This window comes from Corythoichthys intestinalis, chromosome 20 (assembly GCF_030265065.1).
Source record: "Corythoichthys intestinalis isolate RoL2023-P3 chromosome 20, ASM3026506v1, whole genome shotgun sequence".
NCBI classification, from domain to species: Eukaryota; Metazoa; Chordata; class Actinopteri; order Syngnathiformes; family Syngnathidae; genus Corythoichthys; species Corythoichthys intestinalis.
Genome location: NC_080414.1, coordinates 26537143 through 26556582, shown reverse-complemented (window position 1 = coordinate 26556582; position 19440 = coordinate 26537143). Strand labels below are relative to the sequence as shown.

General features: G+C 38.5%; 1 protein-coding gene across 1 annotated transcript in view; it reads left to right on the top strand.

Moving 5' to 3' along the window:
- The window catches only part of kcnh2b (potassium voltage-gated channel, subfamily H (eag-related), member 2b), a 373189-nt gene that overhangs the window by 33932 nt on the left and 319817 nt on the right, over positions 1-19440 (top strand). The window contains exon 2 of the mRNA XM_057824262.1: positions 1571-1801. Coding sequence (XP_057680245.1) covers positions 1571-1801 — 231 coding nt within the window. The remainder of the gene's footprint in view (positions 1-1570; positions 1802-19440) is intronic.

Sequence of the window (19440 nt, the reverse complement as noted above, 5' to 3'; positions counted from 1 at the left end):
TTATATACTCCCATTGTGGTTGTTCATTGTTTTATTTATAAGGAGAAAGCAGGGGTAATGGGGGGACAGAAAGGAAAGAATCAACAGTAGAGGGGAAGAACAAACGACAAGAAATCAATTTTTACACACCTACGGTACCTATGAACATAGTGGTGCTATCGTTAGCTAATGTTTACCCATGGACACCATAGGGGGGCTGATAACCGAGGAGGGGAGGAAAGTCAAAGGGGACGTGATTAGGCGGGGTGGAGCATACATTAATGAGTAAACAGGTGTGGAACCCAGTATTATGTGAATCGCATGAAAGTGTGGAAATATTGACATCCTATTCTATGCTACCTGATCGCTAATCCTGGAACTGACATGCTCTCTGTGTCTAATTGCACCCAGTCATGTGTGAACCCGCTCAGATGTGTGATAGTCCTGCAGAAAACTGGAAGTGCTACGCTGGGGCTGGCTCAGGGTCCTGGCACCACCCCAGCGCGGCCTCCGGACAATCCTCGCCCCCCATTAACCGGCCCTCTGTGTAGGGTTGAGGGGACGCGCCACCTTCCCTGGATGTGCTTTTAAAGTGATGCTGCCGGTGTCCCACAGAAGAGGATTAATACAGATGGAAAAATATTTAACAACAACTGTATCGAGCCAAAATGGTTTTAATGATCATATTTTATTTTGGCGTGAGTTGCTGTAGGTTTGTTGTGGTCAAGGTCTGACAAATTGCGTTCCAAGCAAGAACAATTACGAGTACAAAATGAACATGCAGTCCTTGACAGCAAGAGTTTATCTTTGTGAAGATTGCCTTAAATGGATTCATAATGACACAAAATCTTGTTTTTTTGGCAAGAGTGATGTTTTTAATGATCTAGTGGCCTCAAGTTCTCTGCCACAACAATCCTTGCCAAATGATATATATATTTTTTTATGTACAAATGAATTCCCATCGTCGCAGTCTTCTTCTGACAAATCTTTTATTTGTTGCTTTCAAGAATATGTCTTTATAATAGACCATGTTTAATTTGAAATAGAGCCTTGTTAGTGGTCCCAAAATATGTTTGCAGATTGCCTGAGTACAAACTGTCCTGCAAAACAGGAACATTTTGCAAATTAAAGGTCCCTGGATGCATCCTTTCTCTGAATCTCACTCATTTATGATTATTGTGTAAGGAATCCTATATACTTAGGGAGTTTTATGGTAGAATTTGTCTACAGACGAGGCGAGGAAGAGCTCATCAATGCTTGATTACGTTGCTTGATAAAGTGATCTGTTGCAAAGAATAGAGATGGGCTAAATTTCCATGCTTGGTTATATCCTCTTAGATTTCTGGTTTAGTAACTTCAGTCTCAGTCCACGGTTTCACTCCAGACCGTGGGCTGAAAAAATGATCAATTTCTTCATCTTCAATCTATGAAGAAATCATCTCCTCTAGCACGACTCTACATCATCACCTCCACAAATCATCGTCCATTCATCATGTTTCTAGTGCTTCACATCTGTAGTCTTTCAATCTCTCAGAAGCTCTTTCTTTTCCCTTCCATCCTGCTCATCTTTAACCACCCGTTTTGTCTTCAGGTCGCAAGTTCGTCATTGCCAATGCAAGAGTGGAGAACTGCGCCATTATCTTCTGCAACGATGGCTTCTGTCACATGTGTGGTTACTCACGAGCTGAGATCATGCAGAAGCCATGCACGTGTAACTTTCTTTATGGACCCGACACCAAACGTCTGGCCATCGCTCAGATGGCGCAGGCCCTGCTGGGGTCGGAAGAGAGGAAAGTGGAGATCAACCTGTACCGCAAAGATGGTAGGAAAAGATGTACATTTTCGTTTTAAGTAGTTCAAAAACTGTGTGTGAGTGATTTGGTTATCGTGTTAAATATTGAATCAAGGTGAGTAAATTGGCAAAAGTTTTTAGAATTTTAGAATTAATTGTATTTGGAATTTATCTTCGCAAGGTATATTTTTCAGTATTTATAAAACTAAAGGGGAAGGCCCTCACTAAAAGCAAACAAAGATTTAAGAACTCATAAATTAAACGGAACCACGGATAAAAAAAACTTGTAGTTCTTAAAGGATAAATGTTAGTATGAGTTACAATAATTGGATATTTAAGCCTCTCTTAATGTTTTCATTTTGATCATATTTGAACAATGTAACTAGTAGGTCGCGATTGATGTTGACGACACAATGCACTCTGGGCGGTGACGTCACTGGGCAGCGCTGCCATACTCCTACAGTGTCAATCGTTAGCTACACAAAGATGTCGTCAGTTCTGCAATTCCAATTTGGACGCGGAAAAGTGATGAGCAGGACAGGACTGTTGATATTTCACAAAACGAGTAACAAAAACAATTAAATAAAGGTCTCCAGTGTGATTTGAACCTATGTTTCCCGGGCAACAGATGAGCATGTAGACAACAAGACTATACTTCCAGGTGATGTTAGAATCATGATTTTCTTTATATAGCAATCGCAACCCACATGCGTTGTCTGTCTGTGCGGTAAAACCTGACAGGGAAACTCAACTGAAAAGAAAACGCATTTGGCTTGACCACAGAATTTGAAAATGTGGCTCACTTCAGATGGCAAGCAAACAACAATAACATATGTATTGCGTAAAAAGGGTTTATTGAACACAAAAAAAAACACGCGATCGCGAAAAGGGAGACACAAAAAGGGTCCGTGACAGTAGGTCGGGATCAGTAAAAATAAAAAAGGGAAAACTGTGGTGAGAAGATGCAACCAGCAACGAAGGGATATACAAACTTTTAAATGGCAGCATGTCAATATCTCGGCAAGCCGCCTAGGATCGGTTTAAAGACAATGCTGATGAGCTGGAATTGGTTGCAGGTGTGACGTTGTGAACTCATCCTACATCTCGGTAACGAAACAATCTGATCAGCAGCAGAACGTGGCAAAATCATGCCAGTCGTTATACTAGCTTTGCTTGCTAGCTAGCAGAGCAATTCTCCCAGTCCAGTCCAACAATGTCATCACTCCCAGCGTGCATTGTACGCGTAAAACATGCCACAAAGTCATGTAAGCAAAGCAAGGTCAAAACATATACTAAATATTATAGATTTTTAAATCAATTCCAATAATAAATGAGTTTCTCATAACATATTCTAGTAAGAGAGAACAACTGTGGCACATTAGAGCCTACAAGTCTTTAACTCTGAGGTTCCCTTTGTCAGAAATATAGTGCTGTGATACCTTGTGATACCTCGGCTCAATTTGCACGCCCTCAGTGCAACGCGGATTAAAAAATATATATAAATGAGTTCTAAAAACATTTGCACTTTATTTACATCTACGCATGTAACACTTACACAAATACACGTATCATATGTTAGAGAATGAATGTACAGTATGTTATCATGTTTCAAAGTTTTATATACACTTATTGATATCATATATACACACAAAAAGTCAGCGATAATTGAGGGATCCTTGTAATCCATGAAGTGTAATTTTGAATAATACTCATTTTTAACAGGTTAACTTTAATTGACCATACAAAACATAAAAGTTAGAGTATACACTTTCCCCAATTTTTTTTTTAGTTGTGATCATGTTTATGTGCTGAATCGTTGACAATTTGAAAGTGCACAGCAATTTGATTCTAAACAGTCTTTATAGTAGGAATGTATTTTAGGCTTTAAGATCAAGACTCAAAAATTAAAAACTGTTATTGCTCATAATTCTGCCCTTGGCCAAAGCCGCATTGTGGGTGTGCTGTGTTGCTTGACTGTGAAACTATTAAGAACATGAACTCATGTTGTGTGACTCCCAAAAGCCAGCTATTCTGTGTGTTTTTCTCAGTTCAAACCCATTTTCTGCCAGGAGGCCCACAGCGACATTTTGAACAGAAAAGCAAAAAAGTGTGAATGATTTACTGGCATTGCTGGAAAAACATTTTTTTTCTTTTATATCTCAGCGGGCATAGTTGCCATTTTGCCCCATTGGAAGCTTTTATCTTTAACTTGACAACAAAAAAATGGATTCAAAATCAGGTTCAATTTGTTTTACCAAAGGGTCATTATCTACTAGTGGTGTTCAAAAACTTATAAGCACAAAAATAAATAAAAATATAGCACTGAAGGAAATGGAATTTGAGTGTTTTCCGACTAATTTTTTCACTGTGCGAGTTGGCCTCAGCATTTGTTTATGCAGTTTAATATTTGTTAGCTGCATGCTCATTTTGTATGCAAGCTTTTGTGCATGAACGACTTGACTACTCGGTTTTGATATGCTAATTTGGTGCCTCTGTGCCAGTGATTGGATTGAATCAGCCTTTTGCCATATTTATAGAGTTCTCTTCAAAGCAATTGTATTGCATTTTCACCACAACCATTCCATTAACATGTCTTAAATGTATTTTTCTATAACCGTTTGTTTCCAATGGTTACAGTGTAATTATATTTGCACCAGTACCAGATAATAGGAAGCTGGAATTGGTATCAATAGACAGCTTCCATGGCAATAAACCGCTGCCACTGTACTCATTTTGGCAAGTTTCTAAGCCATTGAAAGCATCTGCTAGATATTTTGCACCTGTGAGCAGACACGAGAGCAGCAGAAGGAAGAAGAGAAGAGACAGATGGAGGAAAATTGTGGGGAAGATGAAAGGCCTTGAACGAAATGGAGGTGAAACAAGAGGGCAAGAAGACATAAGAGGCAAGAAAACAGCATAACAGGCAAAGTGAGAAATCGTCAAGGAAGCGAGAAGGAGAGAAAGGGTGACAGTTGGAAAGTGTCTTTCGCACATAGCCCGAGCACACTGCTGGTGGTCAGAGGAAGAAGGAAGAGGCGCAGATAGGTGTCACCAGCTGTCTCATCTCTGTACAGTTTATATTGTACTCTTTGTACTGGAGCCTCTACAACAAAAATAACTCGCTTATCAAAATTTTCAAGGAAGCTTGTCTGCCTAGCGGTCCATTCTTCCAGAATAATTTTCTACTTATTGCTATCCAAAATGAATATACAGTAAAATGAGCCCAAATCTCATTTTAAATCATGCATGAAAGAATTACCTTCCCTTCAAGCAGTAGAAGTACCAAAGAAACTGTCGAGTGTAATAGTTTTACTTTTCATGTCTTAAAATGCTAAGTTTTCACTGTTATCAGTTTTACACAGCTTTGTTGTGTCTCTTCCTTTTGTTTCCCAGTCCATGTTTAGTCTTCTTTGTTCCTACACTTGACTCTCCTGGTCAACTTTAATCTTCGACTCTTGCCGTCGAACAGTGTGGCGTGCAGATAAATGTCAAGAGCAAATATTTATGTATTATGGGAAAGGAGTAGCCAAAAATTTTACTCAAGAGTAGTGTGACTTCAAAATAATGTTGCTGGAGTAAAAGTAGTCATTTATAAAAGGTAATAACTCAAATACAAGTAAAAAAAAAAACGGTGAAAAGAATACTCAAGTAATGAGTAGCATTGTAAGCAATTGCTTACAATTTCTTTTTAAGGGAAGCACGGATAGAAAGACTTGTAGTTCTTAAAAGATAAACGTTATTATGAGGTAAAGTAATTTGAAACCCCCTCTTGTTTTCGGTTTTATACACTTTGTAAAATTAGTCGCCATTGTTGTTAACGTCGCAGGGCGGTGACGTAACTGGGTTACGCTGCCAGGCTTCCAGAATATGACTATAGCGACACAAACATGTCATCTGTTCAACCCTTTCAATTTGAGCCCGAGAGGAACATTGATGCGCATGACAGCACTGCCGATATTTCACAAAACGAGCAGCAAAAGCAAAATGAACAGGAAAGACTGGATGAGAAGAGACGAATGTAGGATAAAACCGATGTTCTGCCAAAATACACTGGCGAAAACGTCCTACAATAAGCAAATTTGACACCAAAAGTTTTACCTTGCACTTTCAGCTTGTGTTTAGATGCATACATACAATCAAAATATACTAAAGATGCCATAGGAAAATACATAAACATTAAAATATCAAATAAAGGTTGTTTGAATATGCTGCGTGACTAATGTGGTCAATAGATCAACAATCTGCTTTAAAACTACCATAAGAAAACACAATGCATATGAGAGGGAAATGCATGCAAAAAGTAATTTGAGGCAATGAGAAGGTAATAAAACACTTAATAAAAACACAAATACTCACCACTTTAAACCGATGTGTGCATGTGTTGGATGTCTCGCCGTGTAGGAAAGAATTGCAGAACACCAGTAGTGTTTGTCTAATGACAGTGACAAACTGCGTCCATTGCACTCATAAAACATGACGCCCTCAGTCGGTCAAAACATATACTAAATATTATAGATTTTTAAATCAATGCCAATATTTGATGTTTCTAATAACATTTTAGTAAAAGAGAACAATTGTGGCTTATTAGAGCCTACAAGTCTGAGGTTCCACAGAGAAACACAGAGAAAAAAAAATAAAGAGATGAAGCATCATTTGTCCTTAGAGCATGAGTGACCTCTAGTGGTGAGAATATATTTCCGATAACGAAATTAAAAGAATCATATCTCCAGTTTTCCGTGGTCAATGGGTGCCCAATAAACCCTGGGAGAGAGGTTAAAATCTCTGCGATCAAGTCATGTTGACAGCAACGCTCTGACAAATACTTACAAATAATGTCAAATACAAATACTTAATTATTTACGTTGCTTTAAAGACGCCACATGACTGAACAGGCCTGCGTGATCATAGAATGGCAAGCTTGAGTCTGATTGGTATAATGGAGTCATGGGATTATTATTGCGACGTCTCAATGGTGAAACTGATAGAACCACTGTTGGCATCTCTGGCAAAAAAAAAAAAAAAAAAATTTGAAATCAAATATAGAACAAGGAAGAAAAATGTTAGGACTAGTCAGTGCTGTTTTTGGGAGCCCTTTTAAATTTCGTCTTAGTCTTTTGGACGATAATAGTTTAAGTCACATTTTAGTCTTCACAAATTGTGTTTGTCTTGGTCTTGGGTTTTCGTCAGCAAAAACTAGACTATTTTCACCTAGTTTTAGTCAACGTTTCCTAAAAACATTTCGTCTGTAAAAGTATAAATTTTTACTCCAAAATATAAAGGTCTCCCACTATTTTGAATGAACATTGACAAGCACATATTAGCATCTACAAGGACAACACAAACTTGATGATAACACACACTCAGCAGGAACACAGTACATTATTTACAAATAATTATACCACTTGGACGCCACGAACTAAATGTAACAAAAAAAAAAAAAAGTTAGGCTAACGCTACGAGTTACATTTAGTGTGTGATGTTCCCTCAGCACAGACCTTTAAAGGCTAAAGCAACATTGCATACAGTATTCTCTCTGGGCAAGATAAGACAACAAATCTTACCGTGTGTTCAAGCCTTGAGAGGAGAGGACACTGGCGAGTTGAGAGTGAGGGGGCCGCAGCACGTCACATGACACTGCCCAGATGCAGGCTAACCACACATAATAAAATTGTCACTGTAAACACGTGATGGAAACTATTTCGCATTTTCGTCTCATTCTCGTCTCGTCATACGAAAACTGGCCCTCGCCTCGTTGTGTTTGTCTCCCAAAACATGTTTTTAGCGTGTTATCATCTCATCATGAAAAAAAGTGTTTGTTGATGAAATATTTTCATTATTGTCATCGTTGACGAAAACAACACTGCGACGAGTGTAGCCCAAAGTAGTGGCGTAAGAGTAGCATTTTTCACAAATCTACTCAAAAATCAAAAGTATGGCTTAGTAAAACTCTTAGAAGTAAATTTCTATTATAAGTTACTCAAGTAACTGAGTAAATGTAACTCATTACAATCCACCTCTGGCATTAGAATATGGATAATATCCCTCCTTGGAATAATGCCTATTTATCATAAAGATTCTACCTCCTCCAGGAAACGCCATTTGTCATGTCGCCTTATGGAATAGCTTTAATCTTTTGGGCAACCCATGCAATGTTATGTCGCCTATCATTATTTAAAATAAGACAGCAAATCTTTGCTCTTTCTAAGTGTTTTGTCAAACCTTCATAGATTTCAATTCAATTAAATGCATTCAAGAGGAACAACGATGACTTCCTCGCCAAAAGTCTGAGTCAGACAACTCTAGCACAAGACTACTTATTGACTGGCACAGACATAACTCATTCATAATACAAGGAGGAAACACAATGTCACCTCCTCTTACACTCCCCTCCTAGCTCACCTTGTCTCCCCTGCCACCATAAAGATCATTAATTCAATAGGAAGAACAGACTTTCTGTTGGAACGAGTGTTTTATTTTTATTGTTGTTTCTACATGCAATGTTAGCATTTCCATGACTCAGACACTCACCCGTGAAAGACCACAATTCTAACACATACATGCACACGCTCGTTTGGACCCATTTATCTAGTGCCAAGCTAAGGCATGAGCCTTCACCATGATAGATATCCCTTCTCACTCTCACGCTCAATTGTCCGACTCCGATAGCTCGCTAGCTTAATCAATCATGCTCTCCAGGAAACCTGCACATTCTCACACAAAGTGCTTGTGGGGGCTGAGTAGGAAAAGGGATACTGACCTAGTTGGTTGTTACCCCACCCCTATGTTTTCACATCCCCTGTACGTTGGTTTATCGATTTTGAATTAAATGTCTAAGTATTGAAACTGTAATCATAAGAGACAGTAATGGCAAAATATATAGAGCCTCAGTTGATTTGTTCCTGGTTACCATTATACATTGATTTTGCTCCTCAGCTTTATTTCCTTTTATATTATCAGTCCATTCAAGTGGAAATGAAAAGGAAATTGCTTTCACATGTCCAATCAAATGAGACATTTTTATAACTGGAGACATGAAAACAACACCACCATATGTAAATACTGGAGTTATACAGATCCTTCTAATAATATAGCATATTGTGATAAAGTTCATTATTTTCTGTAATGTACTGATGACCATTAGACTTTCATATATTTTAGATTCATTACACACAACTGAAGTGGTTCAAGCCTTTTATTGTTTTAATATTGATGATTTTGGCAAAAAAGTCTAGAAAAAAATCCCTATCTAAAAAAATTAGCATATTTCATCTGACTAATACAAAAAAGTGTTTTTTGATACAAAAAAGTCAACCTTCAATTAATTATATCAGCTATGCACTCAATACTTGGTCGGGAATCCTTTTGCAGAAATGACCGTATGTATGTAATGGTAATGGCTGGCCCAGGATGCTTCGATTGCGGCCTTAAACTTATCCATAGTATTGGGTCTGGTGTCTCTCAACTTCCTCTTTACAATATCCCACAGATTCTCTATGGGGTTCCGGTCAGGAGAGTTGGCAGGCCAAATGAGCACAGTAATGCCATGGTCAGTAAACCATTTACCAGTGGTTTTGGCACTGTGAGCAGGTGCCAGGTCGTGCTGAAAAATGAAATCTTCATCTCCATAAAGCTTTTCAGCAGATGGAAGCATGAAGTGCTCCAAAATATCCTAATAGCTAGCTGCATTGACCCTGCCCTTGATAAAACACAGTAGACCAACACCAGCAGCTGACACGGCACCCCAGACCATCACTGACTCTGGGTACTTGACACTGGACTTCAGGCATTTTGGCATTTCCTTCTCCCCAGTCTTCCTCCAAACTCTGGCACCCAGATTTCCGAATGACAGGCAAATTTTGCTTTCATCTGAAAAAAGTACATTGGACCACTGAGCAACAGTCCAGGGCTGCTTCTCTGTAGCCCAGGTCAGGCACTCCTGCCACTGTTTCAGGTTCAAAAGTGGCTTGACCTGGGGAATGCTGCACCTTGAAGCCCATTTCCAGCACACGCCTCTGCACAGTGGCTCTGGATGTTTCTACTCCAGACTCGGTCCACAGTTTCTGCAGGTCCCCCAAGGTCTGGAATCGGCCCTTCTCCACAATCTTTCTCAGGGTGCGGTCACCTCTTCTGGTTGTGCAGCATTTCCTGCCACAAGTTTTCCTTCCCACAAACTTCCCACTGAGCTGCCTTGATACAGCACTCTGGGAACGGCCTATTCACTCAGAAATTTCTTTGTGTCTTAGCCTCTTGCATGAGGGTGTCAATGATGGCCTTCTGGACAGCAGTCAGGTCAGCAGTCTTGCCCATGATTGCGGTTTTGAGTAATGAACCAGGCTGGGAGTTTTTAAAAGCTTCAGGAATCTTTCGCAGGGGTTTTGAATTAATTCGTTGAGTCAGATGATTAGGTTAGTAGCTTCTTTAGAGTACCTTTTCTTGATATACAAATTTTTTGAGATAGGGATTTTTGGTTTTCCTTGTCTTTTTTGCCAAAATCATCAATATTAAAACAATGAAAGGTTTGAAGTACTTCAGTTGTGTGTAATGAATCTAAAATATATAAAGGTCTAATGTTTATCAGTACATTACAGAAAATAATGAACTTTATCACAATATGCCAACTTTTTTAGAATGACCTGTATACTGTATGTTAGTTTTAGTTTCAGGCCTCCACAAGTAAACTTAAGCCAGCAGACTTGGAGTTGTTGTTCCAGACACTGATGATCAGGACATTCCAAGCACTTATACTGAGTGCATTTTTTTGGGGTTTATTTTTGCCATTCCAGTGTAAGCAGAAAATGAAATTTTAATTAGTTTTTACCCATATTACAGTTCACAAAGTCCTTCAAAGAATTCAGAGGGAAATCCTCATCAAAGGAAGCAGAAAATGAGCAATTTTCTGAGTGAATAAGCAAATGCCCACAGCAAAAATAATAATACAACAGGGCCTGCAAGCAGGACTGAATGGATCCTTGCAGTTTTGGCGCAACTCAGATGGCACGCAGTCCAGGGTGGTGGATCGTCCACCTCTCTAACAAACTAACATGTACTCGAAACTCACCTCTTCTTTTGTGTGGAACCTATTTTGTGTTGTGTGCATGGCTGACAGAGATGTTTTGTATACACTGAGATGAGAAATACATTCACATACCTAGGTGAAAAAAAATCCCCGTTGAAGAGGGTCCTACAAAAAAGGAGGCACTACTGAGCTGTGCAGCCACGCCCTTATTTTAAACCAAAATGAATCTTCTAATTGGGCCAATTCAACCAGGTGTTCCAAATTTAGTGGCTCTATAAGCTGCCTTAGTCCCGGAAGAAATATTTTTTTGATTGATTGATTGAAATGAGTATAAAAATATAGAATATAGAAATATACTTCCTTTTAATGGCAAACAATGAGTCGTCATAGCAACAGAGACGTGGACATGGCTCTTAAAATGTAGCATTACAAAATGCATTAAAATGTAGCATTACAAAAGGTCGTATAACCACACTGACTAACCTGAAAGGAACTGGACAGGTATAAGCAAAATGAGTGACTTTCTGTTGCCACTAGTTGGCGCTGTAGGGCTGATGCAAACCCCTATAAGACCCTTCAGGGTACAACTTTCAACAAGCATGGGAAGTTTGGCGCAGGTATGTTGTATATCTGCCAAGCTATGACTTCAAAATTTGTAATGAGACAAAATGGTGATGGTCATTTTCACTTTCCTATTTGGACCCCTCTGCTTCAACGAAACCTCAATATTTTCCACCAGGCACCTGAGCACATGTCTTATGATGCAGGTTTGAGGTCAATTCATTTTTTTTCTGTTGGAGGAGGAGCCTGTCTAGTAAAAAGGGCTTTTTCTGTTCCCTAAAGGGGGCGCCAGGCCTAATTGGCAGTATTTCAATGCAGTCGTGTTCAGGTTGGTATACCTCTCATACATGCCAGATATGAAAAAGGCTTATATATCAGGGACTTGTTAGTCATTTACTGAATTTGGCATGCTGCCAAAAAAAGCCGACTTTGGCACCTCGCCCAGGTCAGGCACGTTCTCAAAACTCACCATTTCGATAACTTTAGATATCATATATTTCATGAACAGTCTCACCAATTTTGGTGATGATACAACATATCCCCGAGGCACCAAAGTCTCAAATGTGTACCCTGTAAATAAACTAAAATTAAATTTATTTGTAATTTTTTTTTTTAGATTTAATCCATAATACCCAATTTCCTGTTGGGTTTTGGATGTGGGTCCAAGAAACATCTTGGTGTTTGGTTTTGCATAAGATATCAACTCCATAATTTTCATCGCTCTACGTTATAAAAACCTAATAGGAGAGGCCTTTGGAAAAATTCAAGGCAGCGATGTTGAGTCATTTTTTTATGGTTAAGGTCACAAAATTATTGGAAATTTACACCAAGCCGCATGGATCTGCAAATTATGGTGAGTTTGCAAGCATGTTAAGGCCTACAAATTGTCCATTTTATTTTCTATGAAAACAGAATAATAATAATCCTTTGCATTACAAAAGGGCTCTCGCACCACTTGGTGCTTGGGACCAAATAAAAGACACTGTAGCTATGAACACACTAAAATTATCCCCTTCCAACTTAGTGGGGCCCAAATTTTTTGGTCAAGTTTTGCATCCAGAAATATACTTTTAGATAGATAGCTTGCTATCTACAGTATAAATGCTATGTATGCACAATCCTGATATAAGTAGAGCTATTGGTAACAGTTCTGCCCATCCTTTATTCTCCATTTTTTAAATTTTGGTGTATATGATCTAATATTTTGTGGAAACCTGCAGGAACAGGCCACTCTGCATGACGCTTGATTGCTTAGCAGCAGTAGCTAAGCAAGGTACTTAGACAGACATGCAACCTCTTGGGAGGGTTGGCAGTCTCTGTCACCTGCCATGGATCATTCCACCTACAGCTAAGTGCTCTCAATGCACAATCATCACTAATGCTGCCAAACCTTGCCCACACATTGTTTTATTCTGTGATTTCGGTCAAAAGAAGAGGCGTCCACTTAAAAAAGACAGATTGCGAGCTTATTTTTGTTTCTAGAGCTAATGAAGCAGACGGACGTGAACTATAGACAGAGGTGCACAAAATTTTTTGTTATGGTTCCCAGGTTTTGTATGCTGGCATTTTTTTTAAAATCACGAAATGGACAAAAGAAAATGAAAACCCTTCAAATTCTAATACAGACTGCTGTTTCAAACTGTTCATAATTTCTTTTGTTAAAGGCCTTGTGTCCTTCTAGAGAAAAACAGCACTCAATTATGCCACCGCCATGCTTCACTGTAGAGAACGTGGTCTTTGAGCAGCACTGTTTGAACCACTCATAGCTTTGGGATTTATTGCGAAAAACTTCAACCTTGTTTTTTTTTTTTTTCAACCTAATACACACCTCTCCATGTTCTTGCTGTAAGGACACACAAGGGAAGTTGTAGCTGTTAACTCAACTTCAGTAACAAACTTACAAATTATATAATAATGTTACAAATAATCAGTACAAGTAGTCCCTGGGCTACGAACCAATTCCGTTCCTACGCTGGCGATATAACCCAAATTTTCGCGTGAGTCAGAATTAACCCCTATTGTACACCTAAATCTAAAAATAACTATTCAAAAACATATTCTACGTCATTGTGCTGTCCTCACCAAGACATTGGAGCTAGGTCCGAGCTCTAGACAGCAAGCTAAGCTCCGAAATGACGATGTCAGAAGTCCGTGTGGTTTGCTGACTTTATTACGCTGCTCATGACATCAACTCTTGTTGAATGAACTCAAATAAAAACGAAATTAAATCAGTTTCATCCTCAATAACAGCAGTTCAAATTTGCCTTTATAACTAGCTCCTGATACGGTAATAACAATCCACACAAACATTTAGCATAAATCAGTTAGTGTCTGCACATCATCAAAAACAATCACATAAACTCACCCCAAGTATTTGAGCACAACTGAAATAGCACAATAAAAAGCACAACTGTGTTATATACAGGTGTTGCCTCAGTAGATGCTTCACAAGCGACAAATGTGCGCGCAGGCTTGCAGCTGTAATCCTTTCCCTTCTCCTCTCACTCACCTGCGCGACTTCTTCGTGGGAGCAAAATGCGCTCTTCCTCGTGTGTGCGCGTGTGCGCAAATACGCTCTTACACACGTGTGGAAGTACTACCTGCTCTAGTCTTCCTGTGTCAAAATAAAAGCATGCATCATAAAACAAAAGTCAGCATTATTCATTAAAAAAAAAAAAAAAAAACGACTGGAGACACAATGGCGGACGAGACTCTGGCGTCGTAGTCGAAATCACGTAAGTGATTTCGTTGTAGCCTGGGGACTACCTGTATGTATTATGTGAGGAATTGTATTTGTCCTGTACTGTCATGATATGGGAATTTAGGTTTGGTGCACGCAGTTGGATGTTGAATACGTTTGAGTAGAAAAAACTAACAAAACAAAACAAAAAATCCATGTTTGGGTTAGTCCACCTTTACTCCAGGGGGCAGTACAGGTAATGCGTCTGAATCAACAACCAGCATTACACGACAAGAAGAAGACAAACTTGGTACTAGGAAAGTTATGGTGAGTGTACAGAGTGTGAATTATCAAATGCAGTATTACTAATGATTTTTTAAGTATATTTAATATTTTCAAATCCGGTAATTGCTCTAGACCTACGCGGAAGTCATTGAAACACTGAGTATTTATTTTTGCACTATTTCAAGAGATGCGTTTTTAGTTTTAGCTTCAATTTGCATATTTATTTGTTGTATATTTTAGACAGTATAAAAATATATCTATCTGTGTATGTTCACTTGTCATGGTTTACAATTAACTGTTTAATCCAACATTGAAAATGGTCGCATCATATTTTTTATGAAAAGGTTACCATGGTTGCTCGCTGGTGAGTGCTACCTGACTTAAACTGTTACCTCAGTTGATCCCTACAAAAAGGGTGTGCTTTCTATTTTTTACGTAAACTGTGAATTAAACAACTGTATTTTTCGCACTATTAATCACATTTTTTTTTTTTCCCCATAGTTTGGCCTGGGGTGTGACTTATACGCTGGAGTGACTTATTTGTGAAATTATTCGCAAGAGAGCACTCAAAGCCTGTTTTTCAATATTGGTGCCAACTTACAATCACAAGTGAGTGGGGCTGAACAAAATGGCATTAAAAAAAATTCATGTTCTGCAGATTACCAAGCTCGTGAAATACACAGTCGAAAATTGTAATTGAGCAGCAGTGTAATGTTAGCATTAGGAGTGGGAACCTCTTAGTACCTCACGATACGATTTGCGATACAAATCTCACGATAACGATTATCTGACGATGTGGCGATATGACTATTGATACATTTGTAGAATGTCCTAGAATGATTTTCTGACCAACAACAAATAAACAGAAAAACAAGCTTCTGCTGTGAATTAGAATGAGTAGACTTCCAATCCATTTGAAATGGGAGGGTGGCAGCGAATGAACATTCGCTGCCATCCCTCCCACTTCAAACGGATTGAACGTCTTTGGTCGTCAGTGGCAGCCAATGCCAGGCAATGAGGTAATTTTGGGCCATTTAAGGTATTCGATATTTTGTCACACCCCTAGTTAGCATACCGTACACTTATTCAGCCTGTTGTCATTTATTCTATTTTTATTTTAAATTGCCTTTCAAGATGATAGTGTTGGAGTTTATCAAATAAATTTCCCCCCAAAATGCGATTTTTAATCGTAATAATTTGTTTCATTTTTTTTTCCCCATACTTATTGTTTTTTGTTTTTATTGCTCGAAATAAAAATCAATCAATCAATCAATAATCCAATGCGATTTATGTTTTTTTCCCCTCTTCATTGTGCATTTTTTGGCAGGTGCGACTTCTAGTCTGAAAAATATGGAATGTTAACATCATACTTGAATTTGTTTTTTTTTTCTATTTATTTAAATACTGTGATTAAAACCCCATTTTGTTTTCCCTGTTGTACCGAACAGTGATTCCCCATACCGGGGTATGTACCGAACCGTGATTGGTGTGTTTCATTACACCCCTAGTATCCATATGTGTGTATGTATGTATGTAGATTGTTGGATGTAGCACTGAAAGCAAGCAGTGTCATGGTAATTGATGTCACTGTCATCTGTCTACTGACAAAGAGCTGTGTTTGTGGGTTAGCATGCACATTACTTGTTATTAATGACACCCAAATAATTTATCATGACACATACTATTGCGATAGGGCTGTATTGTCTGTCTGCCTCATTAGTCACCTAATGTGGTATGCCAGGCTGCTTGGCATGCTCACACGCTGCGACACATCCACGGCGAAGACACAACATGGCGTTGCCTTTCCAAACAGCATGGGCAACGATACATTTTTGTGTGTTTATCGAAGACAAACAGCAGTATCAATATTGATGTTAAGTACACAGCAACGACCTCTCCATCTGTTCATTTGCAGATAAGGAACCTAATGTAATTGCGTTAAAGAGTCTGTTTAATTACCTTCTGTTGTATAATGGTAATCTTATTAGAAGGAAAAAATGATTTTGTTCTTTTTGGCGACAGTAATCTTCTGTTCGCTTAGCAGACAGAAGACTAAAAGATTCAATAAACTATGATGTGAAAATTTTCTTCTATCATTGGTTTTCACAAAATGTGACACAGGAACATTGCTTTTTTGCAATGTCTTCATTTTTGAGAAATTGTGACTTGAAGTTGTGTGGTATGTGAATCTTAAAAATGAAAGAAAATGGCAGTTATATTTTTATAAGAACTTGTCCTTAGTAAGCAGCATGTTAGTGAGGCCAAACAACAACCAAATTTGGCGGATAAACTGAGACTCAATTTATTGTATGATTCAGCCATGAAATTATTTTTTTTAATACAGTGGTTCTTGACCATGCTAAAGGTACCGAACCCCATGAGTTTCTCCTGTGTGTTCACTGAATCGTTCAGGATTTAATAATGAAGCTTTTTTTTTTTTCCCCCAATTCAAAACCGACATAGCTAAGGCAGCAAGCAAATTTTGTTTGGGAATTTCGAATTTATTAAAAATGCAGTTAACATTGGAAAGTTAAATTTCATGTCTACATTTTTTATTTTCTATGTATTTAATTTACTATTAACCTGTGCTGTTCAGCTGCTTAGACACAGAGAATGGGAATATGAGCTTTAATGTATCACATGGGAGTTTGATATACCCCCCTGTGGTTCTTCTTCATGTCTACATTCTCATTTTATGATCACATTATTGCATCACATGCTATTTTCATGGTGTAAAATGTTTTTTTTTGTGTGTTTTTTTTTGTTTTGTTTTTACCTGCGGAGTGCACGCTGCCTGTAGGTCTGTTAAACTTCCTCATCATGAGTCAACCTTCCACTGAGCAAACCTGTTTCTCCTCCCATTAGATCGAGGGATAGGAGTTGAAAGAAATTGAATAAAGCGGGTAAATTGGAGGCAACCCAGTCCAAAACAGTCTAAAACAACACTTGGCCTTTAGTCAAAGACAATTGGGCCCTGTGTGTCTTAGCCTTAACCGAACCTCTTAGACTTACTCACCGAACCCCTGGGGTTCAAGCAAACCACTGCTTTAATGTGTTATTCAACTTTAAAAATGATTTCTGAAAAGAAATGTAATTAGCCCTCATGGTGAGGGTAGGGGGATTCCCCATATGGATAAAGGATCAATTGTTTTTTTTGCTGTATTTTTATGTAATATCTGACATTGGTGAGCACGGTTTTACAGAATGTGACTTTGTGATATTTTCTTTCATAATAATATAAATTTGAAAAAAAAAAAATGTTTTTTGGAATGATTAATGAGGGAAAACTCGACCTACTGAATCCTTTATCTGCGTGACTCCCGACTCATTTTACCATGGTCACATTTTTCCTAATGAAAATTAGTTAACCGCTAGGGGCACAGACCATTAGCTCTCAGTTTATTCCCATTTATTTTTATTAGCAATTCCATTGTTGGGTCTTTTTTCATAGGAAAGCTGCTAGATACTTTATTACGCCAGAGAGAAATTCCTGTTCCAGAGTTCTGCAGCAATAAAAGAAGTCATGAGAAGAAAGTGAGACTCAAATCAAAGCAGTAAAAAATAGCACATGAGACACTTTTAACTACAAATCACGTTATCTCACATGACATTACTATTTGTTCATGCACTTTTGCAAGAGAAGAATGTAATCACGGTCTGGTTGTGATCAGCATGAAAGCTCTTGATATACTGTAACGGGTATCTTGCTGATGTTTGTGTGTGACTTTTGACATGAAGAGCTATGGTTTCTTCCTTTGATTTGGTGAATAAACTCTTCAAGCCACTTAAGCAGTCCTAATATTTGTCTGTCCATGTTACAGCCGTCCCCGAGCTCATGAACTGCCCCCCACATACTGTATAAAACTGCCATGGAAATGTAAAAATATCCAGACACACCTCAGAGTGTGTCAGTGACAAAAATAGCTAACAACAAAGAGAAAGTGGGATTGATTGTGGTTTGCTTCACAAATGATCCCTGGGAATTTAAAACTCACATTTTTTTTAAATATAACACTCACAGTATTTATAGTTAATGCTGAACAGTATTTAAAAAAAAAAAAAAAAAAAAAAACAGCAACAAACGGAGAATAGGAATCTGAATCTCCTCATGGTACGAATAGTTTTAATGTAACACAACATGACAATGGCCCAAAGCCGACAGCCAGAATAACCAAGGAGTTGCTTTGTAAAAAGCATATTAAGCTTCTGGAGGGGCCTAGCCAGTCTCCAGACCTAAACCCAATAAAAAAATCTTTGGAGGAAGCTCAAACTCAGTGTTTCTCAGTGACAGCCCAGAAACCTTATTGATCTGGAGAAGATCTGTGTGGAGCAGAGTTGCAAAATCGCTGCTCTAGCCTGTGAAAACCTGGTAAAAAGTTACATTTGACATCTGTGATTGTTATCAACGGCTACTGTACCAAATATCATCAATATCAACATATTTGCGGCAGTATAATGTAAACAAGTTGTTAAAAAAATCATGCACTTTGATTTCTGGAGTTTTTTTTTTTTTTTTTTTTTTTCTCATCACTGTATGTATTTGAAATGATATCGCAAAGATAAGGCAATGTTACGAAAAAACAATATTTTACAAATTATGTATTCGTAGTTGTTTACCCAAAATTTAAGTCAGTCACATTCCGTGGCTGAACTTCACCGTGTACAGATGCACTCTGAGCTCCTGAAGCACTCACTTATCTTAACCGATAAGCACTCAGGGCCAGCAAGCTCGACTCCCACTATGGCTCCAAAGAATTTGAAACCTGGAGACTTGGATGAAATAAAATCCTCCATACAGAAGTTGGAGGTCTCCTTGACTGGCTTGATTCAAAACCAGAATCAATAAATCGTCAGAGAGCTCCAGTTAATTTGCGCTGAAAACGAGAAACTCAAGCAGGCGGTCGAGGAGGGGGATGTTCGCATCAAGAGGCTAGAAATTTTGGCTGAAGATGTCGACCAGGGCCGACGCGCAAATGAGCTCATCATTTCTGGATTACAACTGACGCCTAGCCTAAGTGACACAGTGGCACAACTGGCCATTGCTAAGCTGAAAGAGTATGGAATAAACATGGAACCGCTGGACATCCGTCGCTGCTTTCTGCTCCCATCTGGGGGGAGAGGACCGGC